Source organism: Nelumbo lutea, chromosome 6, assembly GCF_056320005.1.
Source record: "Nelumbo lutea isolate HS-2025 chromosome 6, American lotus-T2T, whole genome shotgun sequence".
Taxonomy (NCBI): domain Eukaryota; kingdom Viridiplantae; phylum Streptophyta; class Magnoliopsida; order Proteales; family Nelumbonaceae; genus Nelumbo; species Nelumbo lutea.
This window is the reverse complement of record NC_142689.1, coordinates 62131056-62147040: the sequence shown is the minus strand read 5'-3', so window position 1 is coordinate 62147040 and position 15985 is coordinate 62131056. Positions and strand designations below refer to the sequence as shown.

General features: G+C 38.1%; 1 protein-coding gene across 17 annotated transcripts; it reads left to right on the top strand.

Annotated features, from left to right (window-relative positions):
- Window positions 1–3846: 3846 nt before the first annotated feature.
- On the top strand, window positions 3847–14346 carry RUS4 (root UVB sensitive protein (Protein of unknown function, DUF647)). 17 transcript variants are annotated; one of them, XM_088951001.1, is made up of 13 exons: window positions 4130–4442; window positions 4561–4678; window positions 4750–4841; window positions 5111–5257; window positions 5342–5488; window positions 6369–6431; window positions 6520–6596; window positions 7152–7257; window positions 8143–8245; window positions 8367–8518; window positions 8603–8668; window positions 9011–9067; window positions 13890–14346. In XM_088951001.1, the coding sequence occupies exons 4-13, from the start codon at window positions 5114–5116 to the stop codon at window positions 14181–14183; spliced, it is 1209 nt and encodes a 402-aa protein (XP_088807127.1). In that variant the 5' UTR covers window positions 4130–4442; window positions 4561–4678; window positions 4750–4841; window positions 5111–5113; the 3' UTR covers window positions 14184–14346. The 17 variants fall into 17 exon arrangements, 12 of the variants coding, with proteins under 12 accessions (XP_088807129.1, XP_088807121.1, XP_088807124.1 ...); XM_088950998.1 differs by having other exon boundaries at window positions 4036–4678; window positions 5130–5257; XM_088951000.1 differs by lacking the exon at window positions 4750–4841 and having other exon boundaries at window positions 4057–4442.
- Window positions 14347–15985: the final 1639 nt, after the last annotated feature.

The window sequence follows — 15985 nt, the reverse complement described above, 5'->3', positions numbered from 1 at the left end:
AAAAAAATGATATCTTAATGGCCCATTGGTAGAGACGGGGCTAAATGTGCCAACCTGGTAAGCATCATCTAATTTGATAAAACTTTACCATGATAGAATTAAAATTACAATTTGAAATATAAAGGCATGCAAGAGCCATAGAAAATAAGCAATATCATGTGGCAATAAAAGAATATTTTGGTTTATTTTTTGGTCTGTGATAGATGTTGTTTAGAGAAAAGATGAGAAGATTTTGCCTTTCGGTTCTAAGGATACTAATATGGGACCAGTGAGATCAATGTTGGTGTTTAGAATTATTTCCTCTTTGGGTGAAGGTTTATCACCGTCCTAATGTATTTTTTCCTAATGAATTTTATATTATTCTTCGACAAAAAAAAAATCTTAATGGCCCATTGGAAAATATGGTGTCAAATGTGCCAACCTCTTAACCATCTACTAACTTGGTAAAAATTTACTAAAATTGAGTTAAAATGACAATTTTTAATATAAAGACATCCGAAAGCCATTGTAAACAACCAATATTATTTGATAATAAAATAATGCATTGGTTTGTATTATTGGACTGTGATTGTGGTTGTTTGGAGAAAAGATTATTAGATTTTGTCATTCGGTTTAGGGGTATTAGTATGGGACTAGTGGGAACAATGTTGGGTGATGCCTTATCACCTTGCTAATGTGTACTTTTCTTAATGAATTTTATCTTATTTAAAAAAAAAAATCTTAATGGCCCTTGGAAAAAGTAGGGCAAAATGTGGCAACTTGGTAAGCATCATCTAACTTGGTAAAAATTTATCAATATGGAGTTAAAATAACAATTTTTAATATAAAGACATCCGAAAGCAATTGCAAACAACCAATATCATTTGACAATAAAAATAATACCTTGATTTGTATTATCGGATGGTGATAGAGGTTGTTTAGAGAAAAGATTATAACATTTTGTCATTTGGTTCTATTGATATTAGTATGGGATCTATGAGATCAAAGTTGGGCTCTTGTGTTTATTTCCACTTTGGATGATGCTTTATCGCATTTCTAATGTATTCTTTTTCCAAATAAATTTTATCTTATTGAAAAAAAAAAATTAATGGCCCATTGGCAGATATGGGCCAAATGTGCCAACCCAATAACCATCATTTAGGATATTATCTCATTTACTTTGTGGAAAATCTAGCTCCAAGAAATGATTGAACTTAAGAGTTGCTGCTTAGTCCAAGCCATTGAATATATTTGTATGAGGGGGCCATTGCTAGTGCAATGGTAATGTCCTGGAATACCAAGCAAGAGAATGTTGGTCTCAGTCTTGTCCAAAACTACCAAAGATTAGGACTTAATTCTGGAATGTCAATCATTGGGATCATTGTAAGGTAAAGTCCCTTTATTGGATGGTTGGATAAGAACTTATGTTTGGAATACGAAAAGCAGGATTCAATTCAGTGTAATATACATTGTAGTACTCTCCCTTATTTAGTTCTCTGTATCCCATGGGATGGTAAGGTTTGGGTTGAGGAGATTCTTAACCTTGGTATTTCATCAGTCACATATGTCAATTTTTTGGATTTTCATGCTAATGTGTCTTCAATCTCAATCTATAACTTATCTTCATTTTGCCTCACACTCTTTGGTTGTGGTTTTGGAATGACAATAGGTTACGAATGGTGTGATGGAATTAACTTTTGTTTTGTTCTCAAATTTTTGTTTGTTTAATTTTTTTCCACTGATTTGCTTTGTTCCATAGTTACTGCCTATTTGTTATAAATTTATTTTTATCATAAATTTCTTTTTCTCTATTCAAAACATGTTTGTTTGCTTTATCCCATGCTTATTGTTGTCATTCATTGTAATTACTTTAGCATCCTTCCATATTAAGGTTATAAGGTTATTATTCCCATTTAAGTTTTATCAATGTCACTTTTAATTACTATTTTAATTTTAGCCAAAATTCTCACGTTAGGTAAACAAATTCAAGTTTCTTTGATTTGAGGACATTCAACTTACAAATTAGTGTTTCTCATTAACTCAATTTGGCTCTTTATAAGAGGAGTTTGAATAGCATGCTGAGAAGTCAAACACCCTCCTAGAGTCTACAACAAAACAATATGTGATTATTAATGTTTGTCATGAGTGATTATCACTAAACTATCATCTTAATTTTGGAGACATTTTCATTAAGTAAATTGACCTTCCATAGAAGAAATTTTACAAACACACACTTGCTTGATCTTCTTTTCCATGTGTAAACTAATGTACACTCGTTCTCCAATGCACATTCAACAGGAATGAATCAGCATCAAATACAACATAACAAAATTTTTTATATAAAAATGACAGCCTATTTACTATGATAGAAATGCAAAGAGAACCAAAAATCAAATTTATTTGAAAGGACTTTTTGATTGACTATAACAAATTAAACTATCATACAAAGAAATTGTCAAATACCTGTTAGTGGCACAAGTGTTCAAAATGATAACTTCTTCCGGTTAGGGAAGGCCTCAATGTATTGGCCAAAACTTTAGTCTGATGGATAAGGCAAACAAAATGATGGAGCATTGACAAATGCTGCGCAAGAAACAAAAACAATTAAGATGGGCCTTCACCCGGTATATATTGAGACAGAAATAGAAGTGAAAAAAGCAATAATGCTACCCAAAAATTTGCAGGTAGAGGGACAACGAGACAGAGGGAGAGCAGGAGAGCGATAGATGAGGAGGGAGGCCGAGAGAGAGAGAGAGAGAGAGAGAGAGAGAGAGAGAGAGAGAGAGAGGAACGGGAGAGAGTTATAGAGTGAGAGCGAGGAGGGAGAACAAGAGAGAGGGAGAGCGAGACAAAGGGAGAACGGGAGAAAGTGATAGCGAGAGGGAGGGAGAGCAGGAGAGAGGGAAAGAGAGAATGGGAGAAAGCGAGAGCGAGAGAGACTGATAGAGGGAGAGGGTGAGGGCACAACAAAGGGAGAACAAGACTAAGGGGGGCGAGGGAGGAGAAAATTAGAGTGTGAAAAAGGGATAGCAAGAACGGGAGAAAGTGGGGGCGATAGAGGGAGAGGTACAACGAGCAGAGGGAGAGCAGGAGAGTGATAGAGGGGGAGGGAGACCGGGAGAGAGACAGAGAATGGGGGCGAGACAGAGGGAGAACGAGAGAGAGTTATAGAGCGAGAGCGAGGAGGGAGAACAGGAGAGAGGGAGAGCGAGACAAAGGGAGAACGAGAGAAAGTGATAGCGAGAGGGAGGGAGAGTGGGAGAGAGGGAGAGAGAGAACGGTAGAAAGCGAGAGCGAGAGAGATTGATAGAGGGAGAGGGTGAGGGCGCAACAAAGGGAGAGCAAGATTGAGGGGGGCAAGGGAGGAGAAAATGAGAGTGTGAAAAAGGGATAACGAGAATGGAAGAAAGTGAGAGCAAGAAAGACTGAGAACTGGAGACAGGGGGAGCGAGGGAGGAGAAAATGAGAGTGAGAACGAGGGGCGCCCTTGGGGAGGAGAACTTGCAGTTGTAAGGAAGCAGCTGAAGAGAAGAGAGTTGAGACTATGAGAACAACGAAAGATAGTAAGAGAGGAGGGAGAGCAGCCAAAGTTCAATCGTCGAGGGAAAAGTTGCAATCGAAGAGAAGAGAGTTGAGAGTGTGAGAGAACGAAAGAGAGAGAATAGGGAAGGCAGGAGAGAACAATGGCCGTGGGCCCTAATAGGGTCATTTTAGTCTTTACAATTTAAGGCTAAATTTTAAAAATATGTTATTATGACATGTAATCCAAGTTAGATTGCCACCTCACAGGAAAAGCATAGGTAGAAGTAATGCACTTACATGGTGTGAGAATTGGTGTTATAATTTCAAAAGTTGAATTCGAGAGTCATTCTAAATTCTGTATGGGCGGCCTGTGTTTAGATTTATGCAATGAGCGTGCTCGTACTTTTCCCTATTGTTTTTGACTCTTCACATCGTAATAATTGACATACCAATCTGTCCTTAGGAATCTTACGGATGCACTTGTGAAAACCCTAAACCCCGAACATTGAATTAGAAGAGGTAATAACAGACGACAACATGGAATGAACATTTTTTGGCCAAAGGTCACGCAAAAACACAAAAACGAAACGTGTAGTTGTAGTTGGGGGTTTGTTTGGCCTTTCGGCTTGGGGGGCTGGCATTATTCATCTCCAGTACGTCTGAGAGCTCCTTCTTGTACCTCCATTTTGGAGCGAGCTCTCCTCTCATGCAATCAGCATTTCATATCACTTCCGATTCTACTCGACTCCACCTCCCATGGACGACGCAACGTCCCCACTCCATGGTCCAAAGCCCTAAATTTAGGCAACGGAAACTCCCCCAAAGACACCTACTTCTTTCAAATTCCTTGAAAACTTCTTATGGGTATGAATTCGAAGGCATCGGCAGAGAAGAAGAACCAGCGACGGCATTACGCCTGCCTGTCGTAGTTCGCCGGTCTGGTAGGGCTTCTCGCTACTTCTGGGATGGCACCCATTTGCGGTTAGTTTATTTGGATGGAGGCGCCTCGAATTGTTTAACATTAGACAATGGGTTTCGAAAATTTTTCCAATTTTGTAGCTTGGCTATTCGGGATTTTTTCATTCCTCACCAAGTTCATGGGCACTACATAGATTACGTAAAATGGAAATTCTTGCATCGGATTTTCAGTTCTGCCCTACAGGTTCTCGGTACTCAGGTAAAAGTGTACTGCGAAAAATTCTTTTTTATTTTTATTTTTTTTAATTCTCTGTCTCGAGTTTTCTGCAGATAAATGACTGGATTCATACTGTAAGATTCTTTCTCATACAACATGAAGCTATGCACTACTTTGGCATTGAGAGGAAAACGCTTGTCATTAGGTGTGGAGAAATAAATATAAATGGGGCTGTAACTTTTGTTTTCCTTTTTCCTTTTTTTTTTTTTGTTTTCTGGTTAAAGCAAGGGAGCAAGAGCGTTTCTTCTTTAGTATCCAAATGGCCAATGCCAAATACTTAGTGATGTAGCAAGCAATAGATTTATGTATTAAGTTGACAGGACTTTTTTGCTTTCAGTGTTCACTTCAGATCTGGAAGGTGACAATTAGGTAATAGGTGTTATTATGTTGACATTGTGGGTTGGTTGATATTAGGCAATGTTTCGAGCTATAGGTGTTGGGTATTCTCACTCCCTTCCTTCAGCTGCTGCACTCAATTGGGTGCTAAAGGATGGTCTTGGGAGGCTTAGTCGATGCATATACACTGCTAGCTTGGCATCCGCATTTGACACCAATTTGAAGGTATGACGGATTTACCAGCTAGAATTTGGTGTGTTGGGGTTAAATAAGGTGACATTTTAATACTTGTTTTTGTCTAGTTTGCAGAGAGTTAGGTTCTCTACGTCTGTTCTCTTCACCTTGAGCATAGGAGTTGAGTTGCTGACTCCAGCATTCCCACAGAACTTCTTGCTTCTTGCAACTGTGGCCAACATTGCTAAACAAATAAGCCTGGCTTGCTACCTAGCAACTGGTGTAAGGCTTCAAGCCTCTGTCATGTTTTAAGTGTTTTGGTTACTTAAGCTTAATTTGCTATCATGTCATCTCATGCTTTTCTTTAATAGTTATTTGTTAAATGCTTAAATCCATCCATGCTCTACTTAGCATTATGTCTGTACATCTGTAGTTTAGTATTACATTTGGAGTCTCTTAATTCCTTGTCGTAATTCACAAGTTTGTAATGGTGGCCTTACTGAGTGCTTTCTCTATTCATCACTATAATTAGTATTCCTGCTTATTTGAAGATTGTATACTATAACTAGTATTCCTCTTTCCAAAAAAATAAAAAGAAAAGAAAAATTTTTTTATACTTTTTAGTTTACTTGACAGGTCCAATTCCCAAACTCTAAGATTCATGATCATGGATCTAATTCCTAGCCACATACTTGCTTCCAGCTCCTGCACTTGAGATGTGCAAACAACCAATACTCCTTGTAGAATTCTCATTTTCTAGATTGGTAAGGTATGCGGATATTGGTGTAAGTGACATGGACTTAAAAACCTGTCATGACCCATTAATGCTAGATAAGAGCAACATGTATAGGAGATACCAAAACTAGATATTGTCAACAAATACTATAAGTCAGTCATTTTTAGGATTTTTATTTTGAGTAGATTTTATGTTCACTTTTTGCTTGGAGTCCTTTTCCAGCTATGGAAGTAAATTTAACCTTGCATTGCCTTGCATCTGAGAGGTTTGAAGCTTCAAATCCTTTCCATTGTTATCTTTCAAAGTTTCAAAAGAGGAAAAAAAAAAAGAAAAAAGAAATCCTTTTCTTGTTGTACATGATATATGAAGTTTTTTATTCCTATCTTTCTATTTTCTGTGGACATTTATTGTTTACTGTATTGGCAGTCTGCTGTACACCAAAGTTTTGCAATTGCAGATAATCTTGGTGAAGTTTCTGCCAAAGCACAGGTATGTTATGGTTGAACCTATCACATTTCTTATGCTTTATCATTATCTACTTTGTATTGGCTACACTAATCTTTGGCTTGGGTTGCAGATTCAAACTGTGTGCTTTGATAACATTGGCCTGATGCTTGCTGCACTCTTGAATATATTGTGCAAGAACAGCCAAAGGTTTCCCTCTTTGTCTCTACCTTTCATTACAATTCTGATTTGCTTTGTATTGAAATTAGTTTTTTTTTTTTTTTTTGAATACTTCCCATGTGCTTAAGAAGCTTATAATGTGATAAATCTAATGGGTGCAAAATCAATCCCATTGGAATTTATTGATATCTTATTGATGGTTAGATATTATCCACTAGTAAGTTTGATGGTTAGAGTTCGATGCCCTATGGCGTTCACATTCACACTTACTCTGACCTTTAATACATTGACAAGAGAAACCAATAAATGTAGGATTCTATTATCTACAAGATGTTCTGTTCATATTTTCTCTGCATTGAACAAGAATTAATTGCAAACATTGAAATTGAATTTGGATAAGTAAGCAGACTACAAACGTCTTGTTCTCTAATTTTTGGCTTTATTGCAGAAGATAAACTTCTTTCCAATTGTTTCTGCTGTTGCCCTGGTTTACTAGTTTCATGATTGCAAATTATCCTTTATTTTCATTAAGTGGCATTTAATTAGTATCTTTGGAGGACTAATTTATATTTTTTACTTTGCAAGATTGCAAGCATGTCTTCCTTTTGTTGTATACCCAGTTTTCTCTACAATCGACCTTTTTGGGATCTACCGAGGACTCAAGCATGTCCATCTGCAGACATTAACTAAGGTTGGTCATCTCCTTTTCTTCCTTTTCTTTTCTTTTTATTTTGTGGAAATATCAGGTAAAAAGTTGTAAAGTGTAAAAGAAGAGGGTCGAAATAACAACTATCCAGACCAATGTTTTAAAATGCGGAGGCGTGATGCAAGGTGTTCCACTACCTAGAGGCGTGAGGCGTAGTTTAGAACCTAAGAGGCGTAAGCCTCCCGAGCACAAGGAGGCGTAAGCCTCCTTAAGAGAAGGGGGGTCAGGTGGAAGAAGGGGGGGGGGGTGGAGAGGAAGAAGAGGAATGGGGGGATCTCATTTTTTCTTTATTTTTAATAAAAACCTTTTATATTAAGAAGAATAAAGATGCATAGCACTAGTTGGAAGGGGGGGGTCTTGTCGAACATTTTATTAATTTGGAAATATTAGCACATACAAGCAGCCTTTGGAGAGGCACGAGCTGCGATTTCTCCACTAAAGAAGAAAACAAAGGACTCTTATGAGCAACCATGTGCTAATTTGGAAATATTAGCACAACAATTGAATTTTATGAAAAGCTAAGCAACCATGTGTTAAAGGGCTCTTATGAGCCAATAATGAAGGTTAATAGTTGGTCCATTGACTTAAACTACATTCAATTTTGAAGTACCATGTCTGTTTAATTCCAGTTTTTGCTCATTCTTGCTTGTGATATAAACCGGTAAAAATGTGCTCTTTTATGATTTATTGGATAGTCAAAATTGATATCTATTTTTATAGATGGATAATTTTTATGATTATAAATGCCATATGGGCAAAAAAATATAATGATCTCTTATTTATGCCCTGCAATGAAATGAAGAAGTTTTTCTAAGTTCCACCTGTTGGTTTCTGAACTTTATTATCTCACCATCTGAATTTAACATTCAGGATAGGCTTGAGATTATACTTAGTACCTGGATTGAGTTGGGATTTATTCCTTCACCTGCAGAGGTGAGTAAGGAAGAAGGCATGGATTTTCCATGGAGCAGAGGTGAGGCCTTCTCCTAGCAAATTCTATATGGCCATTGTTTTGGTATTTCCATATTTACTGCTTGAATTTTAAAAGTACATAGACGACAGAGACTACAAATTATTAATGAGGTTTGGATCAGGCAGAAAGTCGTTGCCAGTTAGAGTCGGATGTGTTGATCTTAACGATCCAATACCAAAGCTCTCAATGCTGACGATGAAGTCTCTGAAGCGTGAAGATTTCTACTTCATCTGCTTGGAGACATCCATCAAGGGTTTGTCCAGAAATGTGCAGGTTAGCATATTGAAGAATGTTCTTTACACGTTAGAGTATAGTTTTGGTTTGTTAATGTCCTTTATTTTTTATTTGAAATTTCAGCAAGGAATTCTTGTATGCCTACGGGAAGGAGCTGGCACAACAGATATCATCATGGGTTTGTTGCAGGTAAATGGCACTTGATATAGGAAAAATAAATTGTATTCAATCTAGTAATAGGAAACCGCTGTTAATACCACTCTTGGCATTATTGTAATAATGTATGTAAGGTGCACCTGGGGATGTACACAGACCAGGTCTACTCGTTACCCTCTCCCACCCTAATCCTAAGTACTTGGTCTTGGCCAGGCCAGGCCTTGCTGACCTCAGTCTGGCATGATTACACCAATAATGGCACACATCTAGTGGACCCATTGTGAGGTAGCACCATAGCACTATTTATGAGTTTTTGCAATTCTAATTGTTGGAGTTCAGTTAGAAATATCACTCACTTGTGTTACTATGTCCCAGAAGATATCTCCTGATGGAATCATTAAATGGTGGTTCCTAGCTCTCCTTGTGAATGGGGTATGTAGCATGGTGAATGGGTCATGTTCTAGTCTGGTGTCATTAGCCCTTTTTTGACATGTAGTGTTCACAGATATTTGTTGCTATTGTTATTTCTTAACTACTGATATTGAAGAGATTATTATTATGACAGTTAGGTGGCGTTTGATAGCACTTGTTTTTTTGAAAAAAAAAAGGTAAGGTAAATTTATTCATGATGAAAGAAACATACAATAAAAGGGAAGCTCTTGATACAAAAAACCCCAAGGGACTAACCAAAGCTCCCATAGATTGGCAGAATTAAGCATCATAAACATGTTCTGATTACAAAACACAGGGGTAACAGACAGCCACGGTGCTAGTTTGGCTACAATACACTGGATCAACTCCTCCGGATCTTTCCTCTCATTTCTGAATATTCTGTCATTTCTTTCAGACCTATAGAGATGATCACTGCAGCTGGGATGGTGTTCCAAATGTATTTTCCTTTCTTTGATAAGGCCGGCAGGTACCAGCAGTGCAGCAGACTCTTCAATGTACCTGGCATTGCCCAACTAATACCAACAGCATTGAAGAAATGAGACCAGATTCTCCAGACAATTGTGCAATGCATACAGAGATGCTCAATAGATTCTTCTTCAATGCCTCACACCAAATATCGTTTAAACTCAAACCTCTTTTTGCCATATTGCTTTTGTTAGGCATTTCCTTAATGCTGAGGCCCATATCAAGAAATTGACTTTGGATGGAACTTGGGAATCCAGATTTGTTTGAGGGAAATCAGTAGTTCTTCTAACATTCATTTTGTCAACCAAAGATCTCACTGTGAATTTTCCATCAGCAGACCAAATCCAGACCCATTTGTCAGCTGAGTGGGGGTGGAAGGCAAATGTATTCAGGCGGTTCAGCAGATTTACAACCTCCTCAACTTCCCAATCAAGGAAATCCCTTCTGAATTTAGGCTTCCATACCACTTTCCCCCAGATAATTTCAAAATAATCAGCCACCCTCGCTTCTTTATTAACAGCAACAGAGAAAAGACAAGGAAATTTCTCTTCCAAAGATGTCTCATTGAGCCATCTGTCATTCCAAAACCGAATTCTTTCTCCAACATCTATTTTGAAGCACACTCCCTTTAGGATATGAGGAAGAGTCCTCATTATATCTTTCCACAAGGAACACCCATAAGAATGCAACTTGTTGTCAGTACTCAGTTATCCACCCCCCTGGCTGTAGACCATATTTAGATGCAATGAGCTTTCTCCACCAACCATTTTCTTCAACTCCAAATCTCCAGATCCACTTTCCCAATAAAGTAGTATTGAAACTTTTTATTCTTCTCAAACCTAAACCACCTGAAAATCTTGGACTATATCTTTTTTTCATCTTCCCACCCTCTCCACAAGAAATCGCTTTGCAGCCTTTCTATTCTCTTAGGTATTCAACCAGGAATAGGGAAGAGAGACAGATAGTAGGTAAGCAGATTTGCCATAGTACTTCTGATCAATGTTACCCTACCACCTTTTGATAGATACTTTGCTTTCCACGAGGCAAGCTTCTTTTCTAGTCTTTCTAATACTTGTTGCCAAATTGTTGAAGAACATTTAGCACCCAACGGAAGGCCAAGATAGGTGGTGGGGAGCTTGTCCATTTTACAACCTAACATTCCGGCCCACATGGCTAGGGGTGGATTCGAGCCGAGTCGACTCGAGCTCGGATCCCCGAGGTTGTACAAGGATCGAGCTTGATTTGAGAAAAAAGGTTTTATAAAAATAAAAAATTATATATAAAAAATATTTTTATTTGATATTTAAAAAATTAAAGATTATAATATTTTTTATATATTATTTTCTACAATTTTATTATATATATATATATACGAGCTTGGCTCGCGAGCCTCACAAGCCGAGCTCTATTAGGCTTGAGCTTGGCTCGAAGCTTGGTTGAAACCGAGCTGAGCTCAAGTAGCTCATGAAGAGCTTGACTCGTGGCCACCCCTACACATGGCAAGATCCACCACATTTCCCACCAAAATTAGGGATGATTTCCCAAGATTCAATTTTAGACCCGTTGCCACTTCAAACCAAGCAAAGATTCCTACAAGAGTCTCTATTTGGGGGAAAGAAGCATCTATGAAGCAGTGTATCATCCCAAAATGAAGCACATTAACCTTTTCACCCCTTGGAGTTATTTCAAAACCCTCCCAGAGGCCCACCTGTCTTGCCCGATTGATGAATTGGGTCAGAACCTCCATTACACATAGGAGGAGGAGGAGACAGTGGGTCTCCTTGGCAAATGCCTCTGGAACTCTTAAAGAAGCCAGAAGAGTTTCCATTAATTATAACTGAAAATTTGGAGTAGAGGAGACAGGGGGTCTCCTTGGCAAATGCCTCTGGAACTCTTGAAGAAGCCAGAAGAGTTTCCATTAATTATAACTGAAAATTTTGGTGATGAGAAGCATACCTTCATCCAATTTCTCCATTTCTGACTGAAGTTCATCTTCTCCAAAATAAAATTTAGGCATCTCCAGTTAACATGATCATAGGCTTTTTCAAGGTCCACTTTACAAAGGATTCCCGGTTTTCCTGCCCTTATCCTTGAGTTGATCACTTCATTAGCAATAAGAGCACTGTCCAAGATTTGTCTTCCTCCAATAAAAGCACATTGGTTATCTGATATTACACTTCCTGACTGCTTCTTTAATCTCTCGGCCAACACTTTTGCAGGGAGTTTTTAGAAGCTATTCAGCAGGATTATTGGCCTAAAATCTTTGACATTTGTTGCTCCTTCCACCTTTGGGATTAAGGTAATGAATGCAGCGTCCTAGCTTCTAACCAAAGAGGCAGAAGCATGAAAATCTTGAAATTCCTTCAAAATATCCTTTTTGATAACAGTCCAGCACTTCTGAACTGCAGCCCAAATTTCTTCTTCTGAGAAAGTTTTAACCAGATCCTCCTTTTGTGATTCACTTAAAGATTTAAAATGCACACCTTCAGGCAGAGGACATTTCTTCCACCGCTCCAAGAACAGAGATTTATAGAAGTTTGTAGCAATGGCCTTAATCTCAATTGGTTGCTCCCCAATCCTGCCATCACATTCCAGCCTGTCAATATTATTAATACTGAAGCGTGCATTTGCCATCTTATGAAAAAATTTGGAGTTCTTGTCTCCTGCCTTCAACCACTTCACTTTTGCCTTCTGACGCCAACTAATTTCATCTTTGTATGCTAGTTTATCAAAGATGATCCTTGCCTCTTCTCTATTTCTTCTCTCCTCTTCAGGCAGTTGTCTCTGTTCTTCTAATCTGTCCAGTTCCTTAATCAGCTCCAAGCACTCCAACTTCTTTTGCTTGGTTGTAGAAGCTTTACCTTTCTTCCACTTTCTTCTTGACAGACTTGATTGCCCCTAATTTCTTTGCCAGCACATAAGAACTTGTGCCTTCCACCTGGATATCATCCCATTTTTCTGCAATTAGAGTCTTCAGCTCCTCCTCTTCAAGCCAGCTATTGTCAAGTCTGAACGGTGCAGGTTTCTTGATTTGTCTACCCATGACCAACTGAATAGGGCAATGATCTGAAATTGGCCACGGTAGAGCTTCTTGCTTAATGCTTGGAAAACTATCTTCCCAATCAGCTGAAACCAAGAACCTATCCAGCTTCACCAGGACTGGGTCTTCCTGATTATTAGACCAAGTATACTATGCACCTGAAAGAGGTAAATCAATAAACTCAAACCTGTTTATTAAACCTGAAAAGTCATCCATCGCTTTTGTTCTACTCCGACTTCCTTTCTTTTCTTCAACACATCTGATTACATTGAAACCATCCCTAATTATCCATGGCAGTGTCAAATTACCCCCCAATAGAAATTTGAAATGACCCATAATGCCCTTCAAAAATTTAGGTCATTTGACTCCTCCCCTGGGAAGTTCTGCTCTCTTCTTCTTCATTAGACGGTGCAGCACAAGCTTCTCCCTCCGCCCTTCTCTCTCTCCCCCTCCCCTTCACTCAACGTTCTCTACATCCTCTGCTTTACAGATATGCAGATCCATCTGAAGAGAATGCCGATGCTGCTCCTGGCGATGCTACATTTCAGATATTCTTATTCTTCTTTCTCGCCACCGCCACTGCAACTCTCAGCAGCGGGCCAGCGGCGTGTCTGATTCCTCTCCCTCTATCCTGTCTTCCCACCATCGCCGCTGCAACTCTGGGCAGCAGCGGCGGTTCTTTCCAATTTTATTCTTATTTTTTTATAAATTATATTTGTATTAATCATTAATTAATTTAATTTTTATTAATTATTAAATATTTTAATAGTTTTTATATATTAATGATTAAATATTTTAAATTTTATAAATTATGTATTTTTCAATTCTATTCTTATTTTAATAAATTCTTTTTTATTTTTTATAATTTACTCATAATTTGAAATATTATTTTGAATTAACAAATTATTTTTTCTGAAATAATGCAAATTGAACTCAAAATTACCAAATAGTCTATTTTAGGGGTAAAATAGTAAAATCAATGAATTTCAGATGCTGAAGGTTTGATCCAACACAAATAACCTTCTTTATTCAGAGCCTCTAAAAAGTTGAGAAGCAACAATGTCTCCTTTCAGATTTCAGATTTCAGACACTTTAATATCTTTTTAACTTTTCAGATTTATCAAATGCCACCTTACTATCCTACTTTTTCTAATACTAATTACTACAGGGCATTGAGCATTTCAGTTAGCTTGTCAAAAGAGATTTGATCTTAATTGTTAACCTAAATTGTTTGCCTTGACATTATCAGCAATGATAATTCTGAACCCATTGGCTAATGGATGTGATTTGTTGTAGGCATGTCATATCCGGAAAGCTCTTCTACTCAACAAGAGCAGATGGGAGCATCTTCTAGAACTTGGTGACCCCATAGACTCAGTTGTTAGAGACTGGTTTAAAGTGGTTGAAGATAGCAGGAGATATTTGCAAGAGGATGTTCACCTGTTGAAGGAAGAAATGTCAAGATCTGGTTGGGCTGTTAAAAACGTTTTATTGAACCTGCAAGAGCAGGTCCGATATAGTTTGCTAGATGATCGAGGGGAATCATGTGGTTTGGATGGCCGTGGTTGCACAATTAGGGTTTGTCCATGACTTTGAGATAGCTATTTGCAATTATTGCATGTACATGTATTTGTAAATTTTTTAGAGGTACATATTTCTGTTCAAATACCATTGCCCCCAACTGATTATTGATGCATGCAGAGAACGTAGCCAATATGTGAGTAAAAATCGACATGGTGGTTAGAATGGCAAATCTCTATCCTACCTTCAAGTTTCTCTTTGGTTTTCAACTATGCTGTTTACATTGTCAGTATTAGTTTGGGCAATCTTCCAGAGTTTTTTCCTGTCTGAGGATGGGATTTTACGATATGATAGTTTATTAAATTTTTTTCCTCCCCTTACCACACGGAAACAAAAACAATGCTGAAAGGGAGTTGGGGTGAATTACAGATTACTACCCTGTAATTTGGGGTAGTGGCATGTAGCTCCCGAGTTTTTATTTACAACAAAGACCCCCTGAACTTTCATGTTCTAACACATTGTCCCTGCCATGGAGGAATCCTTTGGTCTCAAAAATGCATTATAATTTATAAATGTTAGGGTAAATCATAAATGGATTGGTCTCAAACAAAAATGTTCAGGAGTTCTTTTCCCCTGACAAGTTAGGAATCATGGATGAGTTCTTTGGCCTCGAAATGCGAATTTGGGTTAACTGAATGTTTTAACTGTGTAGCAGGCAGGCTGTGTAACCAATGATAACACCCAAAAATGTTTGTGGGTCTCAATTCTCATGTATTCTATCACTTGTGTGTGAAATGCTATTATTGATGCCAACCCTGCCGAACATCCATTGAAGTGGATGGCCCCATCCCATTTAATGTTTTCTTGGGAAGGTACCTACGTGAATGCGTCATCTGATTCTGATCATCTCAATCACATTGTACTTACTGCATTATTTTATTTGTCCCAAGTAGCAACATTTTAGAGACCCGCCGCCCTTGTTAATACTGCTCACTACTATAGAGTATTCAGGCTCATTTACAGCCACCATCGTTGTCAATGTTACACTACTCACTGGTATGTGATTGAATCATCAATGTTTATGATCAGCAATCTTGATTGATAATCTCCTTTTGACATTGTTGGTAGGTCCCCGGTGAATTCAATATACCTCAGAACGGTTCACCAGTTTGATGGCTGGCTGCAAACCCCAAACGCCGGCTCCCGGATATTGATTACTCACTTATACCTCCATCCTCTCCTTATTACTGTTGAGCTCCGTAAGAATTAATTGATCCAGAATGGGAAGTTGTTTTGTGGGGTGGAGCAAAATGAGAGAGAAAGGGAGAGAGAGAGAGAAAAAGGGAAGATTACGATTTGTTGCCCTTACTGGAGTAGTCTCTGGGCACTACTCCACAGAGAGATAGAGAGATAGAGAGAAAGAGATGAGATATTGAACGTAGAGTTGCATTTCCGTACATCTCCATCAACAAAGCCAAAGCAACGATTATTACGATATGGTTGATAGCTTGGCTGGCATTGATTGATAGCTGCTATAAACCCCAATTCCAACCTGTCGCTAACTGTGCAGAATCCATCAAAGTCTCAAATACATGGTAAATATTTACTCTTTACCAGAACTAGACCAACTAGCGAGGATAAGAAAATTGTAAGAAATTACACTTGACACTTGTATCTCGCTAATCGATTCAATGGTGGTGGGGGAATACTGAAAAACACAATACAATAACATGTTAGTTGCCTTAGAAAGCGTGTCATAGTGTCGGCAAAGTAATCTCTTGTCTCCATTACAGTACTACTTACTATTACATTGGAATTAAATTATTGAAAACACAGAAGATCCCCCACAAAACTAAACCTAAACCACTCAA